The 21,805-nt window shown below is 36.5% G+C and overlaps 2 protein-coding genes across 2 annotated transcripts in view; both read left to right on the top strand.

The window, feature by feature from the left end:
* Positions 1-1,921: 1,921 nt before the first annotated feature.
* The window catches only part of LOC129005936 (guanine nucleotide-binding protein G(I)/G(S)/G(T) subunit beta-1), a 56,444-nt gene continuing 36,560 nt past the window's right edge, over positions 1,922-21,805 (top strand). The window contains exon 1 of the mRNA XM_054434973.1: positions 1,922-2,192. The gene's annotated coding sequence lies outside the window, so the exon portion shown is untranslated. The remainder of the gene's footprint in view (positions 2,193-21,805) is intronic.
* LOC129005931 (elongator complex protein 6-like) lies at positions 19,098-19,832 on the top strand. Its single transcript, XM_054434966.1, has one exon. It carries the CDS (start codon positions 19,098-19,100, stop codon positions 19,830-19,832), a length of 735 nt encoding a protein of 244 aa, XP_054290941.1.

Raw genomic sequence — 21,805 nt, 5'->3', positions numbered from 1 at the left:
AGAAAAATAATCATCTATTTCAGTGACCATAAAAAAATATTGAACATCTCCTACACGGTCAAGGAAACATCATCATTGTCTCCCGCGATCATGGTAAAATATAAAACGTCTTCTGCGGTCACGGATGTTCTCACTAACAGTGTGGAAAATAATGACACAATCGTAAATGGTTATCCAGCCAAGAGTGTCTGAGGTGGGAGTAACATTTAACATCTCTACCTCGCTAATGATGGAAGATGGTGTACATCTGGGTACAGATATATGCAATGAATCGTTCACTGAGCGATTTCATAGTGTCAAAATCACCTGGTGTGTGTTGGCCTATTTAACAAGCAGTGTATTTAATCCCTCACAAACAATTTACATCAGATTTAAGATTACAGCATTGTTTAGCTTATAAAGACCTAAATATAAAGGCTTACATCATCAAATTTCACTGGAAATAGTTTCCCCTATACCCCCTTGAATCTTGAATTTTGTGAAACCTCGTCTTATTGCACGTCTACATCATACAGGGACCCCAATACAAAATTTTATAATTCTAGGTCTTATACTCGTATCTAGTGAGATATAGTGATCATCTGTCAGTCAGTGGTATTTCATTTCCCACTTGGTATAGAATGATCGATCATTAAAAATATTTTCATAATTTAGCACAACTGTGTGCAATATAAAAGCAACCCATTGGTGAATACAGGTTTAGGAAATTCAGCGCTAACTTTGTAGTTTATCGGTGGTTTTTATTTTATTAAATTATAGTTTGGATGTAAAACTTAAATGTACTTTTGTAATGTTAAAAATGTGCCAACTTTGTTGAATTTATTTTGTTCTCAACATAATTTGATATTCTATAAACTATTTGTCAAGGCAATGCAGTAGCTAATTGATGATTTCTGTCCAATCTTTATAGTTTTCTTGTCTGTAAAAAGGGTTTTCTGCCCTTTTACCAACGCTTATAAATAAATATTATCTCATTGAGTCTGTCCGCCAACATTTCTTTTTATTAACATATTCAGAAGACTAAACAGTTTTATTCTTTTGCTGCTATTTCTGACTAGCAATATTTCTTATCGTTAAGAAAAAGTGGGCATTTTGTTTTGCTTTTTTAACCGAACATATTAACTGGCACCCAGTTTTAGTGGTAATGAAAAAGTTTTGCTTGCTGAATAAAGGATCTTGTAGTCACATGCAAACTGTATAGCCTATATGAACTATGTAATGCTTGTTTGTACATCTTTACATACTCAGAGGTATGTTTAAATGTGCACTTATTTTATACTTCAGAGTAAGTCATTAAAAAAATAGCTTCATCTTTACATGAAGTGTATTGAATGGATAGAAACAGATAGAAATCTGGGTGATGTTTTTATCCACCTTGTCAGACAATTTTTTGAAGATTTGTATGTTTGTTTATTGTTTATGAACATTACAAAAGAAACCCCTCAACATTTTTAAATGATTCATAATGGAAATGGAGCAGAATTTCAACCCAGATAAAAAGAGTATTGTTTTTTTGGTAAAAAACTATAGGCATATCTCAAATAGTTTTATTTATAAAAAACAATTTTTGTACATGGCTGACTCTCCTAACAAATATTTCTTGTAAGATAGAGTATAGTAGCCTACATTAGTACATTTTACTTGCACTTGTTAGCATACACTAACTTAATAGCTACTATCAAATCTTGCCTAGACTTAGTACTTATATAGTCTTGAAGCTCACAAATAAGGTTAAGATATGCTGTTTTAAACGTTCAAAATGGTTAAGTTTTGGATAAATAACCGTCCTAAAATTAGGACAAATAATTTTATTTAACAAGTACATGGAGGGATGAGAGGAATAATCAAAATGCTGCTATGGATTTCAAATCGCGCGGGAAAGCAATGACGTCATTCCTGCTACGGGGTTTGCAGAGTTTAGTAGAGGGAAGCCGCACCCTGCCCAGATAGTGGTCCTTGTCAATAGTAATTTAGATTGTATATTAGTATTTAAGACATTCTAGCGAATTGTGTTTGTATGAATCCAAAACTAGAACTTTCAATTAATCAATTTAAATGTGATTAGTGTGTTAAGTGAATTGCAGTGCACAAATAATTGAGAATTATAGTGAGTGACTGGTCTGCAATACTACCTTGCAACCGACGAAAAAGGAGCTGGCTGGATTACGGTCTGACGTGTTTGGGAATTGGAGGTAGGCCTAGAATAGGCCAATATTAATCTAAGATAAAACTTTAAGCAATAATAGTTCACTAAACCTAAAACTTTACCTCCACTACACCGGCAAACGATGTGGTACATTTTCGGTGATAACAGCATTAATAATGGAGGCTCCTAAGCCTACCCGCTGTCTAAAGGCGTTGTCAAAGCGATAAAAAACTTACCTGTCACTTATCGAAAACATTTATACAACGAGGACGGTTTCCGTATTGTTACTAACTTAACCAGATCTTGTAAAAGGAATAACTTGTTGGATTATAAAAAAGGTTGATGGACCAGTTTACATAGGCCTACCATAATAAAACTTATTAGGCCTAACTAAACTTAGTAGCATTGGCTAGTCCTATGACCAAGACAAGTTGGCTTCAAACCACTACAATAAGAATAACTTAAGTTAAGCCTACACCTGTTTATCTCTTACGGGTGCTATCTTATTTATTTATTAAGTTAGGCCTAGGTCTGCAGAGCCTTTTCACAGTATAGGCTACCTAGACCCCTCCTAACTGACCTCAAATTAACGGAATCAGCCCTCTCTCGTCAAATATAAGTTTGGTTTACTGACCTTGTTTTGAGAGCAGTTCGGCTTAACCGCCACTTTCTAAGAATCTCTAACTTTGCCTAAGTTACATCTAAGTAGGTATCCTACTTAGGTAACCGCTCCCACGCTGGGTGATATTTTGTAAAATGGCGATTGCCGTCGAAATAAATAAAATTAAAAAGATAGGAACTGGGCAACACTCGAGACTGCAGGACATTAAACATAAATTTAGACATCCTGTCTCGTGGTGAAATGGTAAGTTAGAATCTTTAATTAGCCTACGACAATAGGCCTAAGTTCTGTTGTGAACTTAATTTTATGATAAGATTTGGATAGCATCAATTAACTTAAGTTTGTAGGCCTAGGCCTACTTAATAACTTACATAGTCCTACTTAAGGTAGGCCTACAGTAGGCCTAATCAAAATATGAATTTTTATTGACTCTTTCCTATGACTTTACATTTATTCAATAAAAGTAGGCTATATTTGAATTAGTAAGTTACTGTTTTGTGTTTTGGGTTTTGTTATTTTTCTATCGGCAATAAGTTACCTAAGTTACTAACTTAACGAAAAAAAATGATACAGGTACTGGTAAGTTAAAGTGTAGGCTGCTTAAGTTAATTTATTTCGTAAATAATGCACACACAACTTCAGAACAATGATTATAAGTCATAATAAATAAGTACCGGTAGAGCACTTTTTATTTTTTTAAAGTTTTTATTTGAGGGATTGCCCGTGTTAACCGTACTTAATGGACTAAGCGGTACGCCTATACAATTGTTATTGATTTAAGTTAATAGGCTAGCCTATATTAGGATTCCTTTACTTATAATAACTTAGACATGGGCTGAGCTAAACACGGAGGGACACTGCGTGACGGGAATGGCTATCATCCTTATGGAACAGCTGAAGTCAATTTTAACGTTAGTTCCGTCTGGTGCACTGTAGAGGTCGTTTTTTGTTTACAATTAGTTTCTTGTTATTTTAGTAAGTTAATTTAAAACCTCATTTAACTTACGGTAACCAAATACTTAAGTTAAAACGATCCAATCATAAACTAAACAATAACTCTTCTCCTCAGGGTGTTTCAAAAATGACTAATTACAGCTTTGAAAATTCATATAAAATTATTTTTAAAAAGTGGCAGTTATTTAGTAGCTTATGCCTACGTTGGGATATATAGGTCTTAATTTTTAGATGTCTACTTTTACAGTTTTTTTCACGCTGAATCCAGAAATGCAATCAGTTTTTGTCGGAGAGATTCCTATGTGGCTGTAAAACGAAGGTTAACATTACGAATTTAAAAGCGGTAATGATGGTAGCCTAATATGACGTGGTCTGGACGGGTCCGTATGTGGGCTGTGGACTAAGTGAGTAGAGCAAACAGCTGTTTATAGGTACTCGACTTAATGCGAAATTAAATCAATTTAAGTTTGGAAACTAAATAATCAGCTCTTATTTAAGGTAAACATGCCAGTACGGTAGTTGACACTTTAAGGATGGAAATGCAATAGGCTAACATTCTCAATAGGCCTAATCAAAATTCTCAATGGAATTCAGAAAACAATTAATTAGTGCTCAATAGGCCTAAACATTAGACTTTGTACCTACATTACACTCTTTAAATGTAAATATAAATTTTTATTGAATTAGCCTAAATAATAAAATAAATATAGGCTAATGATTTTTTGGTACTTCAGTATTAAACGGAGGCCACATTTTGTCAGCGCGCTGCGGCGGTTATGTTAGGTTGGGTTATCATAATAGAAAGTATCGTTCGATTCATAACGAAGCGAGGAAAGTCCTACACACATAATATTTACGATATCCCAACCTAACATAACCGCCGCAGCGCGCTGACAAAATGTGGCCTCCGTTTAATACTGAAGTACCGATTTGTTTTATATTTGCACATTACCCAATTCATGTCAAAAACTTATTCCATTTTTTGATTCAGTGTGAAAAAAACTGTAGTAAGATGACATCTAAAAATTACGCCTAGGCCTACATCCTGTCCCAATGTAGACATACTAAATAAATATTTCCGTGCCCAAAAAGTTAGCTACAGAGCTTGATTTAGTGTTGTTTTAAAGGGACACACATTAAGTTTTGACTCGCGTAGTCCACTAGTGCCTAATCACACTAAATAAGCCTCACAAGCCCTAGTGGCAGTTATGTTAAATTTAAATATGACTATGCCTGCGTTGACAGGATCTAAGCTTGCTAGCTGTAGTGTGATTTGGTTTGAAAAATCAAAGTCTGTGACAACAGTTCAGCTGCGTGGTTTTGTAGTAAGTACGCTATAAAGATTCTCCTAGAATGCCTACAATTTATGAGTGGCATAGAGAAACAGGGTGCTCAGTAAAACGTGGAAACCTCAGGTCGTACAAGCACATCTGACAAAGTTATTGAGCAAGTGACACAAAGTTTTGTCAAAAGCCCTACAAAATCGACCCTGGCAAGCATCTGGAGAGCTGTATGTGTTAAGAAAACTTTTGCATTTGAAACCATACCGATATTCGCTTTTACAAGCAATTAAAAACACTGACAAGGTTGACCGTAAGAACTTCTTTGATATGTTCAATCGAATGGATAATGATGGACTTTGACTACATAATCTTTTCTGACGAGTTGACTTTTCACATAAGTGGTGAAATTAACACACGTAACTGTAGGATTTGGGGCAGTGAAAATCCACATGAAACATTGCAACATGTTCGTGATAGTCCTAACATGAACGTTTTTGTGCGTTGAGGAAGAGGAAATGTACGGTCACAAAGACATTCTTAAATTTAAGGTAAATAAAAAACTTAAAAGTATTTTCCTGTAAAACAACATATGTTTGAAAAAGTCCCTTGGGCTCTCCCCCAGTGGCTCTTAATGTCCAATGTTATCCTTATGAAGAGCATAATTGTTTACATTTTGATCAGCTGGACAATTTAATTACTGATAATTTACTATTTGAATTTGGGTCGTCGTAAATATTGCAATGGAAAAAAGCGAGAAAGCCTGGACAATTTGGTACCTATACTAAATACCCCCGCCGCAGCAAACCTGCAGACTAAGCAAATTTCCATTTGCCTGATTGATTTTCAATTAAATCTATTTCAAAAACATTAAAAGTTTAACGGGTACCTAGGTTTGCTGCTGCAGGGAGGCTAATAAAGTGTGTTTTTTAGTAAAATATTAGTAGCTACTAATATAAAATAGGCCTATATAAATTTGCCAAGTTTGATCAAAATATCCATAAACAAGCAAGCTACAACATTTTACGATAGGCCTATTCTCCATAAGAATAACATGCGAATTTTAAATTTACAATTTTTTAAATTTTCTCCATTACCCTACTAATAACCGTTCAAAAACACTTTGATATACAAAATTATTTGTTTTTTAAGCTCTTTAAAGGGGTCTAGAGAGAAATTGGGAAATTTTGTGTCTAGGGGGTCTAAAATTTTTTACCCTATAAAGCCCCCCGTAAAACCCCGTTCCCATGGTCCGACCATGCTGGTTCGCGAACTCATAGTACTGTAGGTACTATGAAACTACGAACTATAGGTACTGGATGAGGTAGCTATTAGGTATTAGATGTCGGGTCACTTGGGTCAGTTCTCTTTCGTGTGATTCACCTCTAATTTCAAATGTAAATAGTGTTTTAATTTTACTTGGTAATCACTAAGAGAAGCTCTTAAACATATTCAAAACTAGGGCACCGATGTTGATTAAACTCTTTTTTTTCATTAAATGACCAAAGCTTTTAGTAAAGATTTGACAGGGCTACAACATAGGCCAACATTGGATTTTATTTTATTTTGAGTTGAGATTGTATACAGTTTGAATTCAACATTACACATTACAAAGGTACAGTATTGCTATCATGTCCATTATAATTTCAGTGCATGAATAGGTTTGAGTCATAGGGGGGGGGGGGGGTACAAATACAATTCCGGGCCGTACATCTTCTCGGTCACCAGGGGGTACAGTTCCGGCTTGACTAACGCGGGGTACAATTCCGGCCTGTACAGTTTTTTAGATGCAAGTGGATTAAATCGAACCACTCGTGCATAAACAATATCAAAGTTTCATGAAGGGGGTACAATTCTAGCCCGTATACGCCGTTTTGGACGAGAAAATGCTCGAGACGTTATCGTGACGTCACTAACCTGCGGGGGGTACAATTCCGCCACCTCAACTTGTGTTGGTTAGTCCATGGTGGAGCAGGGTTAGTCTACTCTTTGACTTTTGGAACAACTAGACATTTCATGTTAAAAGTTGTTGCCAGTTTTTTACTAAAATTGTCTTAGTTTATGTGAGCCACCGGCAGATTGTGCTGTTCCAAATTACTAATTTCTGTTGAATACACAAACTTTTCTACCAAATCAAATGGATAGGATGATTTATTGTGAGCTACAGCCAACTGTAATGACCCATTAACTATGCCAGCAACAATTAAGGTAGAAAACGGAATCTGGCTCACACAACAAACTACCATAGTTCTTTTTCAATGACGAATTGGCGATAGCTGCTCCATAGATGATGTGTCGAATAGTCAGCCAATCCGACATAGGCCCTAGTACATTTACTGGCACTCGTATGTAAGTTACATACTTTTGATTTTACAAAGAATGTTTTGAATGCCAATACACAAAATTTGTCTAGGTAATGTTCTTCGATGAAGTCCTATAACAATTATTAACCATAATATTTTTCTTCAATATGCCCAAGGCTTATACTGTATTTCCAAATGTCAGAAACAATTTTATTTTAATTAACATTTGCCTTTTTTCCGCCAACAATAGATACTTGAAAATTCCGTCTAGAAACTTCTTTAGGCTATATAACTATTCAATGATAGTCCATGCTATCCTCATTCTGTATACTGTTCAACCCTTGGTCACGTTCACGTGTTCTCCCCTTGCATTCGCTCACATTCTCCCTCCCTCTCTCTCTCTCTCTCTCTCTCTCTCGCTCCTCGGTCTGGTACTGTCGGGTAGAAAAGGCTTCTGGCAGTCCTTGTCTTCTCCACTGGCCTTGGCACTTTTACGGCCGCCGAATTTACGAGTTCGATAAGCCTCGTACCTCGTAGCCACGTACCCTAGGCTGTGGCTCCTGTACCTGTATCTTCGTTTGTTAACTTGTACCTACGATCGAAAGTGTCATATCCGGCGTTGATTGTCGCGGGCAAAAGGCACATTAATTACTCGCATATCGGGTCGGGAGGCCGTGAGGCGGTGGTGGGGTGGCAGAGTGCACTAGCGTAACATGTCAATTGCTAGCGACGCATGCGCACTGGTCACCCAGTATATGGCCGCTGTCAGTGTAGCGTTGGGCGTGGTGCAGATTTAGCTAGTTTCGGCTATGTTGATGATGTTCAGTTGACCTGTGTTTGCGTCGTGTGTGTGCGAGGTAGCCTGTAGAGTGCTGATAGTGAAGTGTAGGATAGACAGTGGATGTGTTGTTTGTGGTGACGCGGTGATACCCGACCATGTCGCCGTCGTGAGTCTGGACGCCAGTTTTCAGGTACTGCAAAGCATTCATCTTATAATATTTCGTGCGATTGTTAAGCGAATCATTGGTTTCATTTCGTAGTAGTGAAAGAAAGAAAGGTTTCATCCCGGAAGATTTACTGCAGTACCTCATCATAGTTAACACCCACTGTCTCCACATATTTATTTAAAAACGCTAATTCTAACCTGAAGGAAAGTGAGCGCAGCGAACGAGCTCCAACATACAGGTGAGTGAGCGTAGCGAACGAACTTCAACCAGGACGTGATTGAGCCATGCAAACGAGATCAGATAGTAAAAATAAAAGTAAGCCTACCGTTATAGGATCGACCGGCAGACACAGAGGTAATTTAACCTTTTATTGATTGTCATACCGATCCGGAACAACAAAAAACAACATAAAATGAAGCTATGTATAATAGTTTGGCCAGCATATCTTAAAATATGCAAACCAACTGCTGTTCTTTATATAAGAAGGTTTCAACTGAATATTATAAGATCCCCGTGCGTAGAACGGGTACACAGCTAGTATTTATTTAAAAACGCTAATTCACGCCAGTTTGCCAGGTACCGCATCTAAATTCTCGTTAGCAATCCATGGTCCGTCTGTGTTTAAGAATCGCGGTCAGTTCAGTTCACTACGTTCAGTAGTAGGCTGCAGTAGCCTATCTACACGAACACGATTGACCGTAAACGAGGATTTACTGCAATCCCATCCACTCTCCACAGTTAAATAATTATTAATACAAATATTCGTTGATTTCGTAACCGGTTCGGCATTACGGCGTCACTGCGTTCTGTAGTACCAAGGATTTGCTGCAATGTCCCATCATAATTACCACCCACTGTCATTACATTTGTCAGATACTGCACTTATAATTTAATCATCATTTTGTCGGGTGAGCGCTAATGACGAATGGCAGTACGGAACGTATTATCATAATCCCAAACGAGGATTATTTACTGCTATAGTTCCCACTCTCCCCGAAAAAATATAAAATAAAAACTTATTGACGTTCAAAGTAAATTTCTCTATCATACCTGTTCCCTGAAAAAGACTTTGTGTACAACTGCTCTCTATTTTCATTCGATAATACTGTAGTTTGAATGGCGTATAAAACCAAAGTATGAAATATCAGATCTTTTAGATTTGTTCTTAAACTAGGCTCCAGCCCGGTATTGTTTTTCCACATTACTTCAGGCTATAGAGGTTGCGACATTATCACTTTGACACAAATCCATTGGTGATTGGCGGGATTTTAACCCGCGCCCTCGGGGAAGTAGAGCTTGTGTATAGCGAGATTGTCCGTGTCTAGAGCTAAACTAGTAATGGCGCTGTGCGTGTACACTGAACACAGAGGTGCTGACTGAGAGAGGTGCGTCAATACCACAGTCACACTGGTGTTTGTAAACGAATTAAACTTCACAACGATGTTTTGTATCGTTGGTTGGACAATTTCATTTCGGAATCAACACGTAGAATTTCTGTATCGTGTTTTATAAAATGTTTTGTTGTTAAACATACTGCTTTAGTTGATTTGTCATCGTTTTGGATTAGCCTAGCTGAAAACAATTCTTGTTATTTAAGGAGTATGTTTTATGTATGTTATTTGAACCTAGTTTATCCAAAATAAAGCAATCTAATCATTAACAATGAATAGGTCGTCTCCTGACAAGGATCATGAATAACAATTCATGGATCAATTCAACGATTCCCGAATGTATTTTCCCAATGCAAGCATAGTTTTAAAAATTTTGTTTTATTTCCAAACTTTTATATTGCAGATCTCTGAAACCAATAGTTTTGGAGATAAGTCAGTTTCATCCTGACTGTTAAAATAATTGTAGAAGGTGAAAATATCGAATGTTTGGTCGTGTTTGACACAACAGGTCGTATGATTGGTGTCTTCCTCTCCTCAAGGTCGTTTGTTCAATGCCGAGTTTGAATTTCGCGAATTCTGTTGCGAAACTTAGAAAGTCGCAAAGAAAACTTTAATAATAAAACAGTTGTCATTTTTGTTCCGTTTTATTTGTTTAATGACAATTTATAATCACGGCCATAAATCTGCTGTTGTTACCTTATATTTAATCTAGAATGTTAATTTTGAACCATTTTTGAATGTTTTATTTCGCCACACTATCCGTGGACTTCCCTAGCATTGTTACTAACAGCTGCTTTCTGGACTAAAGCAGCTGTTTGTTGGCCACCTGCTTAAAAACTGCATTACGTATAGAGTACTATAAATGCAAAATCTACTCTTTATTTTGTGGTACTACTGTTCGGTTTTTAATTTTGCCGGACACCAGCTGATCTATATAATTAATACGCTACATGAAACTTTGTCGGTTGAACTCCTCCACCATTTCTTAACCGATTTTATTCATTGACGTTTCATTGGAAAGAGCGTGTCGCGTAGATTTGCAAACTGGCCTTATATTTTTTTTAAAGTCCCTTGGGCACTGCCCCAGTGGATTTGAAAGTTCCCATGTTATCCTTATGAAGAACATAATTGTTTACATTTTGATCAGCTGTATAATTTAACTGCTGTTATTTATTTTTCAATTCAATGAAACACTTTGAGTACGTTTATTTACTATTTGAGTTTGTTTAAACATAACCCCCAAGACGGATCGTGTTAGTATGGTTGTATCCACGATTACTAGAAAAATACAATCGTGGTTGTATCTTAAATTTGTGTATTTATCGTTATTTTGTGTCGCTATGACGGATCGTGTTAGCATGATTATTACTTAAATTTGTGCATTTATCGTTGTTTTGTGTAGCTATAATTTGTTTATTTGTTGTTTTTTTTCTTTTAAATGCCTCCGACGTGACGACAACGAAACATAGACAGGAGGCGCAATCGTGATAACGACCGCAGCTACAGAACTGTGGCGCGTAATAGGCTTAAAGTCAGCACCTGACCCTGGGCAATCTCAACTATTAGGTTAAAAATGCGCCGGCCCTAACACTACCCCAAAACGACTTTTCGTTTTCAATTGGCCCTCTATCAATGACCTGTGTTGCCTGTACAGCGAGGCATTTTGAGAAGGAGAAACCGACCGGAATGCTTTAGGTTTATCAATAACGAAGATAAACATAGTTTGAGTTACACACCGGTGATCTTTGAGTTGACTCTTTTAAACTCATTGTAAATATGACTGTTATTCTTTTTGAAATAACTCCTGTAATGCTTTAGAATTGCTCGAATTCGAGCAACATGTACACTAGTTATTATTATTTTAGTTATTGCAAACCTCTTCAAACTTCTGTGAGCAATTCCTGTTACATCGAACCAGAAATTAATGTTGTAAATTGATTTATGTATTTAATGTAAAAAATCCTAGATAAAATGAAAACAGACTGATACTAAGTAGGCTAGTCGAATTTAAAGTGGTTATTATCGAAGTTGTTGTTAATGTGAAAATATACGGATTTAATAGTTTTTATTGTATTTTTTATGTTTAAGAGTAGTGTGGGGAAAGAATTGTTTGTCACTCGTTCGAAATGTGTTTCCCGGACTCGTATGGTAATCACGCATTCAACTTGGTGCTGTGCGGGAACAATCTTGGAACAACTCGTCTAACTTTTAATATTCGTCTTTTCCTTCAGTTTCAAAATGCAGTAAGTTAACGACATCACATTATTAGCCTAGACATACCGGTATTGTGTTGGTTACCTAGATACTCATTCAATGTTGTTAAACGTAAACCTTGTCTAGTGTCTGCCATTGTAGTCTCTAATATCTTTCATAGATTATGTTTATAAGCACTTAAACTGTATCGACTTAATGGTAGGCTTTTGAATATAAATACAAAATAGGTTGGTGCTTCCTTTAACTAGCAAAATGTATTGAGCACAGTGCTATTTTTATATATGGGGGACTAATATAAATGAATATTTTTTTTAAACAGAATATATTTGCTTTTGTTACGTCACCTGTTTGGTTTTGGGTTTTTTTTACGAAAATTTGCTGTTTATGCAGGACATCAATTACTGACTAAACGTGGTTCTTGTTAGCTGTTTGTCTGTTAACAGAGTATTACTAGGAAAACCATTACGGTATACTTAAACTGTTAAACGAAAAAAATTCATACAATGATCCATCTTTAAATTCACGCATTTAACTAGTTAATAACGCATTTTAGGGCTATGGGTATCCAATATTACATTACGTTTTAGAGTTTCATCTCTACTGTTTCAAAAACAACTATCAGCAAGAACTAATTGCCTTCTCCAGAAATAGCCTAGCTATTTTCTGCATGGTTCTGCTTCAGTTTCAATGTTGCTAGAGTTATTTGTCATTTTCCGTTTACTTTTTGTACATAAATAATTCTTTCACATCGTAGTAATATAATGTAAGTTATGTAATAGTTAACTGTAGCCTAATGAATTAATTGTGATATTTGTTTACAAATAAACTATTTTCGAATGCTTATGCCATCGATGTGTTCAGGTCTATAACTATTTTTATACATCAGGCTACGTTATATTTTAAAACAGAAAACTTTTGTCTAAATTGAAAAAAATGTAATCCATCTCGTTACGTTGTTGTTTTTTTTTTTTTTTTTTTTTACTCCAATTAGGTAGGTACATCCAAGCCTCTTAATAAAATTCTACAGAACTTGTAACAGAATTTTATATTTAATAATTAGATTTTTAAACATACATTAGAATGTATATTATGTACACTAAATCAATAAACTAATATTTGGGGTGGGGGTGTGTTTAATTTAGGCTAATTAAGACAAGATCATCCAACTACACAGGTGTTAAAATATATTTATTGGCAGTTTAAACAAATGTAAAGAGATCTTGGATCTCTAGTTAAAAAGCTTTCGGCAACAAGTAAAGAAACGTTTTCTCGATTTAGAACCACCATAGGTCAACTAACAGTAGGGAAATAAGCATCGGGATATTCTACGAACCCTGCCAAACTTTACAAACTGTCTTGCTCAATGTTGGATTGAAAATTATTAATAGACCTCTAAAGAAACTACCACACTTGTACGAAGTACGAGCGTGTTTACAACCCACATCAATAAACTACGGTAATACGTACGCAGCACTTGGCAGAATACAGCAAACAAAAAGGGATCTTCTATCAAAATCCTCAGAAAAATCAAGTAAGAGACCTTCAAAAGATCAAAAGAAAACATTTTTACAAATGTTGAGCAAAAAGTAAAATACGAGGAAATAATCAAACGTTATTCCGAATAAATTAATGCCAGGAAGGTAATTCATTTAATGTTTTCGACCGAAAATTCTTGATTTCTATGTAGCATCATTGACTTTATGCGGCCAAAGACCGCCTTGGTTTTCAATGGCCACAGGAGTAAGAGCAATCTTCCAACTTGATAGATTTCACAGCAACCGTTCATAGAAAGTGGGCATTCACGTGCTGGAGACATACAATGACGAAGAGAAACTCACGGATGGAAAGTCTACACTGACGTGTTAGTGTTGGTCGTGGTGACGAGGCGAGGGTTGGGTAAAATTTACCTTGGATTGACTTGTGCTGGAATCACATGCTATACCTTGGTCGCTGGTCTCAGCACTAATGAGCCAATGGGGCGTCGAGGTACTCAGCCAGTAAACCCTGGCACAATGCCACGACTGGAGAGTGATGACGTGTTATTACGTCACTCGGGTCTTATTTTTACAAATAGCAACAGCTGGACGAGCCTTCGTTAGCGTTGTGTTGCTACAAAGCAAGTCTGTAATCCGCTTTCGGCTGAGCCGTGTTTCACACTCTCAAATCCGGAGTTGTGTAAATACATCTAAACAATAGATACACCCAGATATACTGCAGTTTGTAATCTCGGAGATGTTTTCGTCGTTAAGTTGTCTAAACGTAATTAACGGCTTTCGGACCTGAAAAGTCTGAGTTAATATTACAACTTCTAAAGGTATTTAGACAAAATATTCTCACAGTACGAAGTCGTTTAGGTCTATTACACAGTCGTCCGATATAAAATATTTTTTTTATTTGCACCCATAAAAATTAAGTTTTTATTGAAGGGAGTGCATGAAACGAGAGTTATTGCAACTTAAATCTCGTTTTAATTGTTAGCTCCAAGGACGTTTGATAGAGGAAGCAGTCAATTAAGGCAATTACGGATACAACTGGAACCAAATCGCCTAACGAAATAGACAAGTAATTATGTAATACAAAATAAGCCTTGGCAGAGTGGTTAACACAACGTTCAACTGCACTTGATTGAATTGATTCTATTAACAATCGAATCAAATTGGAGTTAGAAGGTGACGTACCGGTATCTCGTGTCTAACACGTGTCGATCTCAACTTAATACCGAGGGAGTGAATATTATTTAACCATTCCTCTGATAAACATTGACCATTGCATGTAGCAACACGAATACAGTATCAAGTATCGTCTAAGCCGCTGTATATCAATTAGCCCGGTTTGAAATCAACACTTCTTGAGGCAAACGTCGTAACAACATTCAGTATCATTTTTCATGCATAAAGTGAAATCATAACTCATTGAAATGGTCAGCAATATGTCTCAAGAGTCTCAAATCCAATCTGTTCGTGAAATGTTCATGTTGGTGCGTGTAACATCAACACAATTTCGATAACTTGCAATTGTTCACTAAATTTTTCTGACAATGTGGTTGAATGAAGTTGCATATTAATAGTAAAGCTGTCGGTTTTCAGAAAGTAGTGGCTGATTCAATTTTGACACAAAACTCTGTAGAATTTACATTGTGTAACGTTTTGTGATTAATTTCCCCCTTTAATACAATGATTAGGCCTGTGACAGTTCTTCGTTGACCTCACGTATGTCCCGGGTCGATCCTAAAAAATGTAAAGGACGACTTGAGTTGAATGGAGGGGTGGAAAGTATAATACACGCAACATCGTAGTGAGAACACACTCGAGCAGTGTTGCCAACGATAAGTCCCTAGAAATCCCTAGATGTGCTACAAATGGCACGTGAATTACAATGGTGGCAATTAAGCAAAAAATCAAGTTTGTAGTAAAATTGCCAAAATTCACATACAAAACAGTAGGCTATTCTATAAACATTCCAAAAAATGTTAGTAGGCTGCAATGGGAGATTATATTTGTTTATTAAAATAAATATCATAATAATGTACAGTATATGTTTTGAAATACAAATGAATCCATATATAAATCCCAAAGTACCCATGAATCTTTGAGAAAACCAAAAGTCTCACCCCTATAAACCATATAAAATGTTCCTCGTCATGACTGCAAGTTAAATACGTCACTTTGACAACTCATTTCACCAAGGATCCACGACGAGAGAAACAAAGTACACAATATTGTTTATTTTGTGAATAGATATTTTGATCAGCCACCTGTAAGAAGAAAATTTACCATTTTTGTATGCATTCATCCATATATAAATCCCGAAGTAGGTAGGCCTACCCATAAACTTTTGAGAAAACTACAAGTCACACCCCCATAATCCTTTTACTTAAAATGTTCGTCATGACGAGAAACCTTGCGCAAAACTATCCATTATTTCATAAATTGGCCTTTAAGGTCGTAATTCCTTTCTAAAGGGCACTTTTCATAGCCTACCTAATGTTAAAAATACCACAGCTGTACTTATTTGTTTGTTACATATTCTTTCAATTTATAACCTTATTAAAATCCGGTGTGATTTTGTTTTTTTTCTGTTTTGTTCATTTCAGCTTAACTTAACCAATCAATAGTTTTATTAATACATATGAAGTCAAACGGGGCGAAGCCCGTGGGTAACAGCTAGTTTATATTTTGTTTTCAAGTTCGTCTTAACTATAGACCTAATTTTATTTTCCCCAAGGAATCGTCTAAAATCTTTTGTCTCCAGAAATCCTCAGAAAGTATTTTGTCCCTAGAACGTCAGTACTCAGGTTAAAAATGTGTCCAGATTCGGGATAAATCCCTAGAAGAGGCAACACTGGGGGTGTGAGAGTGTGAGTGGGGGGTAAGAGCCCCCTCCCCCCAGGGCAAGCTGAAGAGCCAGGGAGCGTCAAGGGGGCTTCAGATTGAACATATCGAAGGGGGCGACTCTGAAGGCTCTGAATTGACTGTTAATGAATTCACCCGCGGTGAAAACCCAAGCCATGTTTCATGTTTGCTATTTTCGCAAGGCGGGTGCAATCTACATTTTTATTTTATTTAGAGATTTGTAAAAAATAAGCCCTGACCTGTGGTATGCTACATAACATTTACTTAGACCTTGAACTTAATAGAATGCACTTGTTCATTATTAACAGTTACTTTAAAATATACTTATGGATAAAGTTATGTAGCCTACGTTTTTATTTCATGGTGAATCAAATCCGCCCTTGAAGAAGGTGGATTTATAAGAAAAGTGTGGCATTATATTTATCACATTGATGTCAAATCCATCTTGGGACTAAAAACCATACTAAAATTGTTAAAACACAAAATTCAAACGTAATTAGCACCATAAACATATTTTAAATTCTGAAAAGGGCGTTTAAAGTTGTTGCTTTTTGGATTTCCGTATTTCCTTTTTTCCAGATGACAAAATTCATGCAGTCATTCTTGATTATGTTCTGTATTTTTGTTATTGATAATTAGTTGGTCAGTTGGTATAATTCTGATCCATTGTGTATTACTATATCACTAAAAAAAGAAATTAACACAAACAGATTCAAAAGCTTAATGGCAAAAGACTCATTGAAATGAAACCCATTTTATTTCTTCAAATAATAATTAGAAGTAATCTCTTAATGTTAATTTGAATTCCAAGTACCTAGTCTTACAATTTGAATAATTTGTTGTGAATGATTATAATTATTTAGTTTATAATTTTTATTTAAGTTAGTTTAACGGTACTATTCAAGACATATTGTCACTGAATAAAGAATATTTGATTGGTGATGATTTGATGTAGACCTCGTTTCGGTACAACGGTCTCGTGATGTTTTATCTCCAAGTAAGATTTCCGCAAACATTAAAACTTCTCAGGTATTCTACCCCACCACTCACCACCAAATAAACTACTACTGTTGAAATCAACACAACAATACCGCGTCATATGTAGTTACAGACACAATAACACGGTGACTGTCTGGCCAGTAGCCAAGGTGGCTCTTCTCGTGGTTTGGCTTTAGTTACTTTGTGGTTATTACGACCTTGGGAACTAAACACGAACCGTAGACGTAAATGTCTTCCTGTGTACAGATTGTCTACCAGTCCATGTATAAATGTTCCATCCAGGCACAATTTTGCTAATAACACATTTAAATGTCTTCGTCTTGAAACAACGGTGGTTTGATTCGTGAGGCGATTTGGAGAATTTCCCCGAGTGAAATTACATAAATTCTATAAGCCTAAATACAAATATACTACAGTCTAAGCGTTCTAAGTTTATCCAGTGGATGTAGGCTTAGGTCGATTCTTTATCGGTCGATTCTGTGTAAGGACCCAAATACCATTGCGATAGATATTAGGCATTTTTTATTTCTAAATAAAAACATGTTTATACTTCTCAGTCGTAATACACATGCAATAACACTATCTATGTCAAAGAATTTAAATACATAAAAAGTTTTCTCTCGGTTACACATTCAGTTATGTTAGGGTTACAATGAATACACCTGTCTCTGATAGCTGTTGTAATGTGTTACATCGATCTGCCATTGAGTCTAGGCTCTTGTGGGTGGCAACTAAGACGGAACTGAAAGCTCGCACGTGTGACATGCGGCTAACGAAGCACACACTATGTGCTATTTGTGTCAAGGCTGTAGGCACAACCACCTGGCCATTATGTACACTTAGTCTGCTGCTTAATATATTGTGGAAAACACTAGTATTCTACTAACTCGAAACACGTGTACCTAACGTAATACTACTTTTGAACAAGTGGTTGATGTTTAGTGCGTTCACAGATGAGACGTGGTTTGGTTTTCGTGGTGAGTTCCACAACGTTCTGCAAATCAGAATCGTCAATATTTCCTCTTCCTTGTATGATGCAGCGTCTGTGGTTTTACCAGTCAATGACATAATATGATACGCAAAGAGAAACGGAGAACCGGCCACTCTGGTCCTAATCCGCATATAGAAGTTTGGTTAGGTTAGGTTAGATTATATAAATTTGGCCCCTGAATACGACCAGTGGCCGGGACCCCTACACTCGATACGCAAAGTAAGACCTTTACAAGTAGACGACTTGGATATCATATGATGAAATACGTCTGTTAATGTTAACTAATGTGTAACAACTGACTAATGTGTAAGTAGAATACCCATCACAAAAATATTATCATTTTCTATTCATGGTAATACTCTCTAGAAATCCTGTCTAGTGCATTTTGATAGTCTTTGAGCGCTGGAAAGATATTTTTCATTCCACTATAGCTATACAAAGGGCATTTACGTGAGAGATGTGTTGTCATTAACTCCTTCAGGCTAGGGCAGTTCACGTTTAGCGTAGAAAATAGTTAAGTTGATTTTTTTTCTTGTAAGAACTGTGATTGTTATAAAATTATACACCACTGCAAGAGGAACAGAGATGGCTACTATCACCAGATCTGCTGTGACTTTTACATCCCCGAATCCCTATGTATTCATGGATTGGCTGGATGCTAATATTGAATCTTTAATTTAGGTACGAGAAGATGTTTGATCTTGATTGATTGACAGCGAAGTCGTGATACTAGTGCGTTAGGCACACAGTGAACACCAAGTTCTGATTTAAAATAGCATTATATCCGTTGTTTTGTTCGGAGATGTATGGCAACTATGACACCGATGGTGATGGTTTGATTTGATATAACCGAAGAGAATGTATGGAAGCCTACAACGAGCCCGTTTGGTTTCAGGTAATGGCGAGCGAGCTTTGTTCCAGTTTGAGACTGAAAGACAAGGATTTGTCCGGCAAGTTACTGCAAGTTGTAGAAGAACACGGTGCAAGTTCTACATTCGTGATCGCAAGTTTAATGTGGAACGCGACAAGAACAAGCACCTCAATTTGTCTAGTCGCGCTGCAAAATTCATCCACGCATTATCAGAATGTAGCCAAGAAGTTGGGATTTAATTTAACCGCTGTGGATAACAAGACAGTCGTTTTAGACCCTGTTTGGGAAAAGTCTTTAACGGAACCAACAAATTTAGAGTTGAGTCGTCTCGATGGATCTTTGTACGAAGACGTGAAGACCGCTTTGGCTTCGATGTCTGGAAAGAAATGCCTCATTGTTGACGATCTGAGTGTTTTGATAACTGCTGGAGTGGATTTGGCGGGAGTTGTCAGTCTCTTGCAATGCCTCAGACAGCTGATGGAGGACGATAAAGACTTGTCTTTGCTAGTTTGCTCACATGTGTCGGAGAACTGCGAAGACCACAGGCTCTTGGCTGACTTCACTTCCCACGTCGCCGACCTCCGCGTCACCGTGGCGCCTCTCAGGACAGGGTTCTCGACCAACGTGACAGGCTCATTGGAAGTGGTGGATAATCTAGAACCTAGCTTCGGGTCTGCCAGCGATAAGAAAGTGTTTCACTTCAAACTCACTGATAGACAGATCAAAGTGTTCGCGCCTGGAACTGTTGGGGTGTTCGGGTGATAGTTAGATTAAACTCTCAAATCAAAATCGTTGTTGTTCCTTCACTTCATGAATTCTCTGTTGTAATTACACTATCAACTCAAAGAGTTTGAATATGAGAGTTCAAAACTCCATGTTACTTTTGTAATGTACGCTTATCTAACTTTGTTGCTCTTGTGAATATTCGTGAAGTGTATTCTGTGGTAAGGCGTGGTTAAAATAAAATGTCTAAAGCATGAAAATTTGTTCAATAATTTTCCTTTGCAGTTATATCCGAGAAATTTACAGTTTAGACCAATTTGTTAGCTGTCATATCACTTAGCTGGGTCATATCATATAGATGACTATGTAGCTTGTTGATGGTTCGAAACAAGGCCCAGATGTCTTGACAAATGAAATAGCAGATCTTATGCAGTAACAATGCTACAATGATTATTTCATTTAATTATAATCTTGCATTCATATTCAGTTTGAAATACGCACCTTAGTATGTGTCGATGTCTCAAAGAATTGATGATTGATTAAATCTAAAGATATAAATCAGATATCCAATCGATCAAAATGTGGTATAACACATTTCATGGTGTAGACCTAGAAACATATGAAAATATTATATTTATCAACTCTGATTTGTTTTACACGAACAGCAACTACACGCTGGTTGTTTGGGCAATTTGCTTCACAGACTTAACTTAATGATTTTGTCTCAGACAACAACTGTGTGGAAACTAGAGTGTACAAGTACTTCCTTGGAAGAGTTTATAAGTGAGTTGCCTTTGCACGCAATCTTAACGACCGAGCGTGCGAGGTGAAACTTGAAACCTGCAGTGCTGTTGTTTGTGGCACTTCAGACATTTACCTGCGAATAGTGTATTATAATTGTTTATTTAAACCTTCGGGCTTTGTTTCCAACTCAAAATTCGTCTTGTATGTCACGAAATTAACTATAAAGACGAAAATGTTGTTCTCTTAGTTTTTATAACATTATGATTCTGTTATGTACCTAGTTGTAGATGCCTAAACTTATACAAGCTTGTTAAAAGTGTTATTTAGCATTGCCATGCCATTGTAGCCTAGTCAAGTTAACTATTTGAAATTACAGTACTTCGGAATTTAAATCAACTACTTAAATTTAGAAATTGCTACGTGTACAGCGTAGTTATAATAGTATGTATGACTTTGTGTCAATTTACTATTTTAATGTTTCAGTTTACACTCGCTGCGATCAATATCTTTTCCTATCGATTCAATTAAGGAAGAATAATTATAGGTGTTATTGTCGACCGATATTACTTCATGACAACTTCATTTTTCTTCAACAAGAAGTTTTTGTAACACCTGTGACACCCCAAAATATAAATTCCAACAGTTGCAGTCCTTAGTTAAACATTGTTAAAACTAAACAATATGGCTACCCATGTCAATGTTCGGCATGTTGTCAATTAATTATGTATAGTTCTAGTTAGTTAGTCAGAATCTGCTCCACAAAGCTACTCAAGGCATATAAAATCTATATTTAGAAGTGTTCAAAGAACTAAACGCCGCGCCGTAGTTTTAGAATCAGATTCTGTTCCCATTGAGATAAGGCCAGATTACCCGCACACTTCTGTCATTCTTGTGATTAAAGATGTCTTGGTGTTATCAGACACGTTATCGCCCTCTCAACACATTGTTAGTATAACTCTCACTATCACAGTGACAACATAAGTACAACTACTGGGCTTTAGCTGCAACTCACTTAAAACTCACTTTCTTGTTCACTTAGCCCGTATTTCAAATTTATATTTTTCTTGAGTAGGGAATACGTGGCTATGTAGACTTTATGAAGGTCCTCGACTGGATGGGTAGTGTTGGGTAGGCGAGTATTAATAGTACTCGCCTTACAATCGAAAGCTTGTCGGTTCGAAACTGGATCCAGCTGTTTCTGAACAGTGTGATTTTAGCTAAAGAATCAGCTGATCTTGGTCAGTATCAAAACTACACAGATCAACCTA

The sequence above is a fragment of the Macrosteles quadrilineatus genome, unplaced genomic scaffold, assembly GCF_028750875.1.
Source record: "Macrosteles quadrilineatus isolate MER2022 unplaced genomic scaffold, UCM_ALF_1.0 Scaffold_46__1_contigs__length_943047, whole genome shotgun sequence".
NCBI classification, from domain to species: Eukaryota; Metazoa; Arthropoda; class Insecta; order Hemiptera; family Cicadellidae; genus Macrosteles; species Macrosteles quadrilineatus.
The sequence above is the reverse complement of the archived record's forward strand: the minus strand, read 5'-3'. Positions and strand labels throughout refer to the sequence as shown.

Bases quoted from the DNA above. Each gene is read 5' to 3' on its own strand.
- LOC129005931 (XM_054434966.1), top strand. From the start codon at position 19,098: ATGGCGAGCGAGCTTTGTTCCAGTTTGAGACTGAAAGACAAGGATTTG.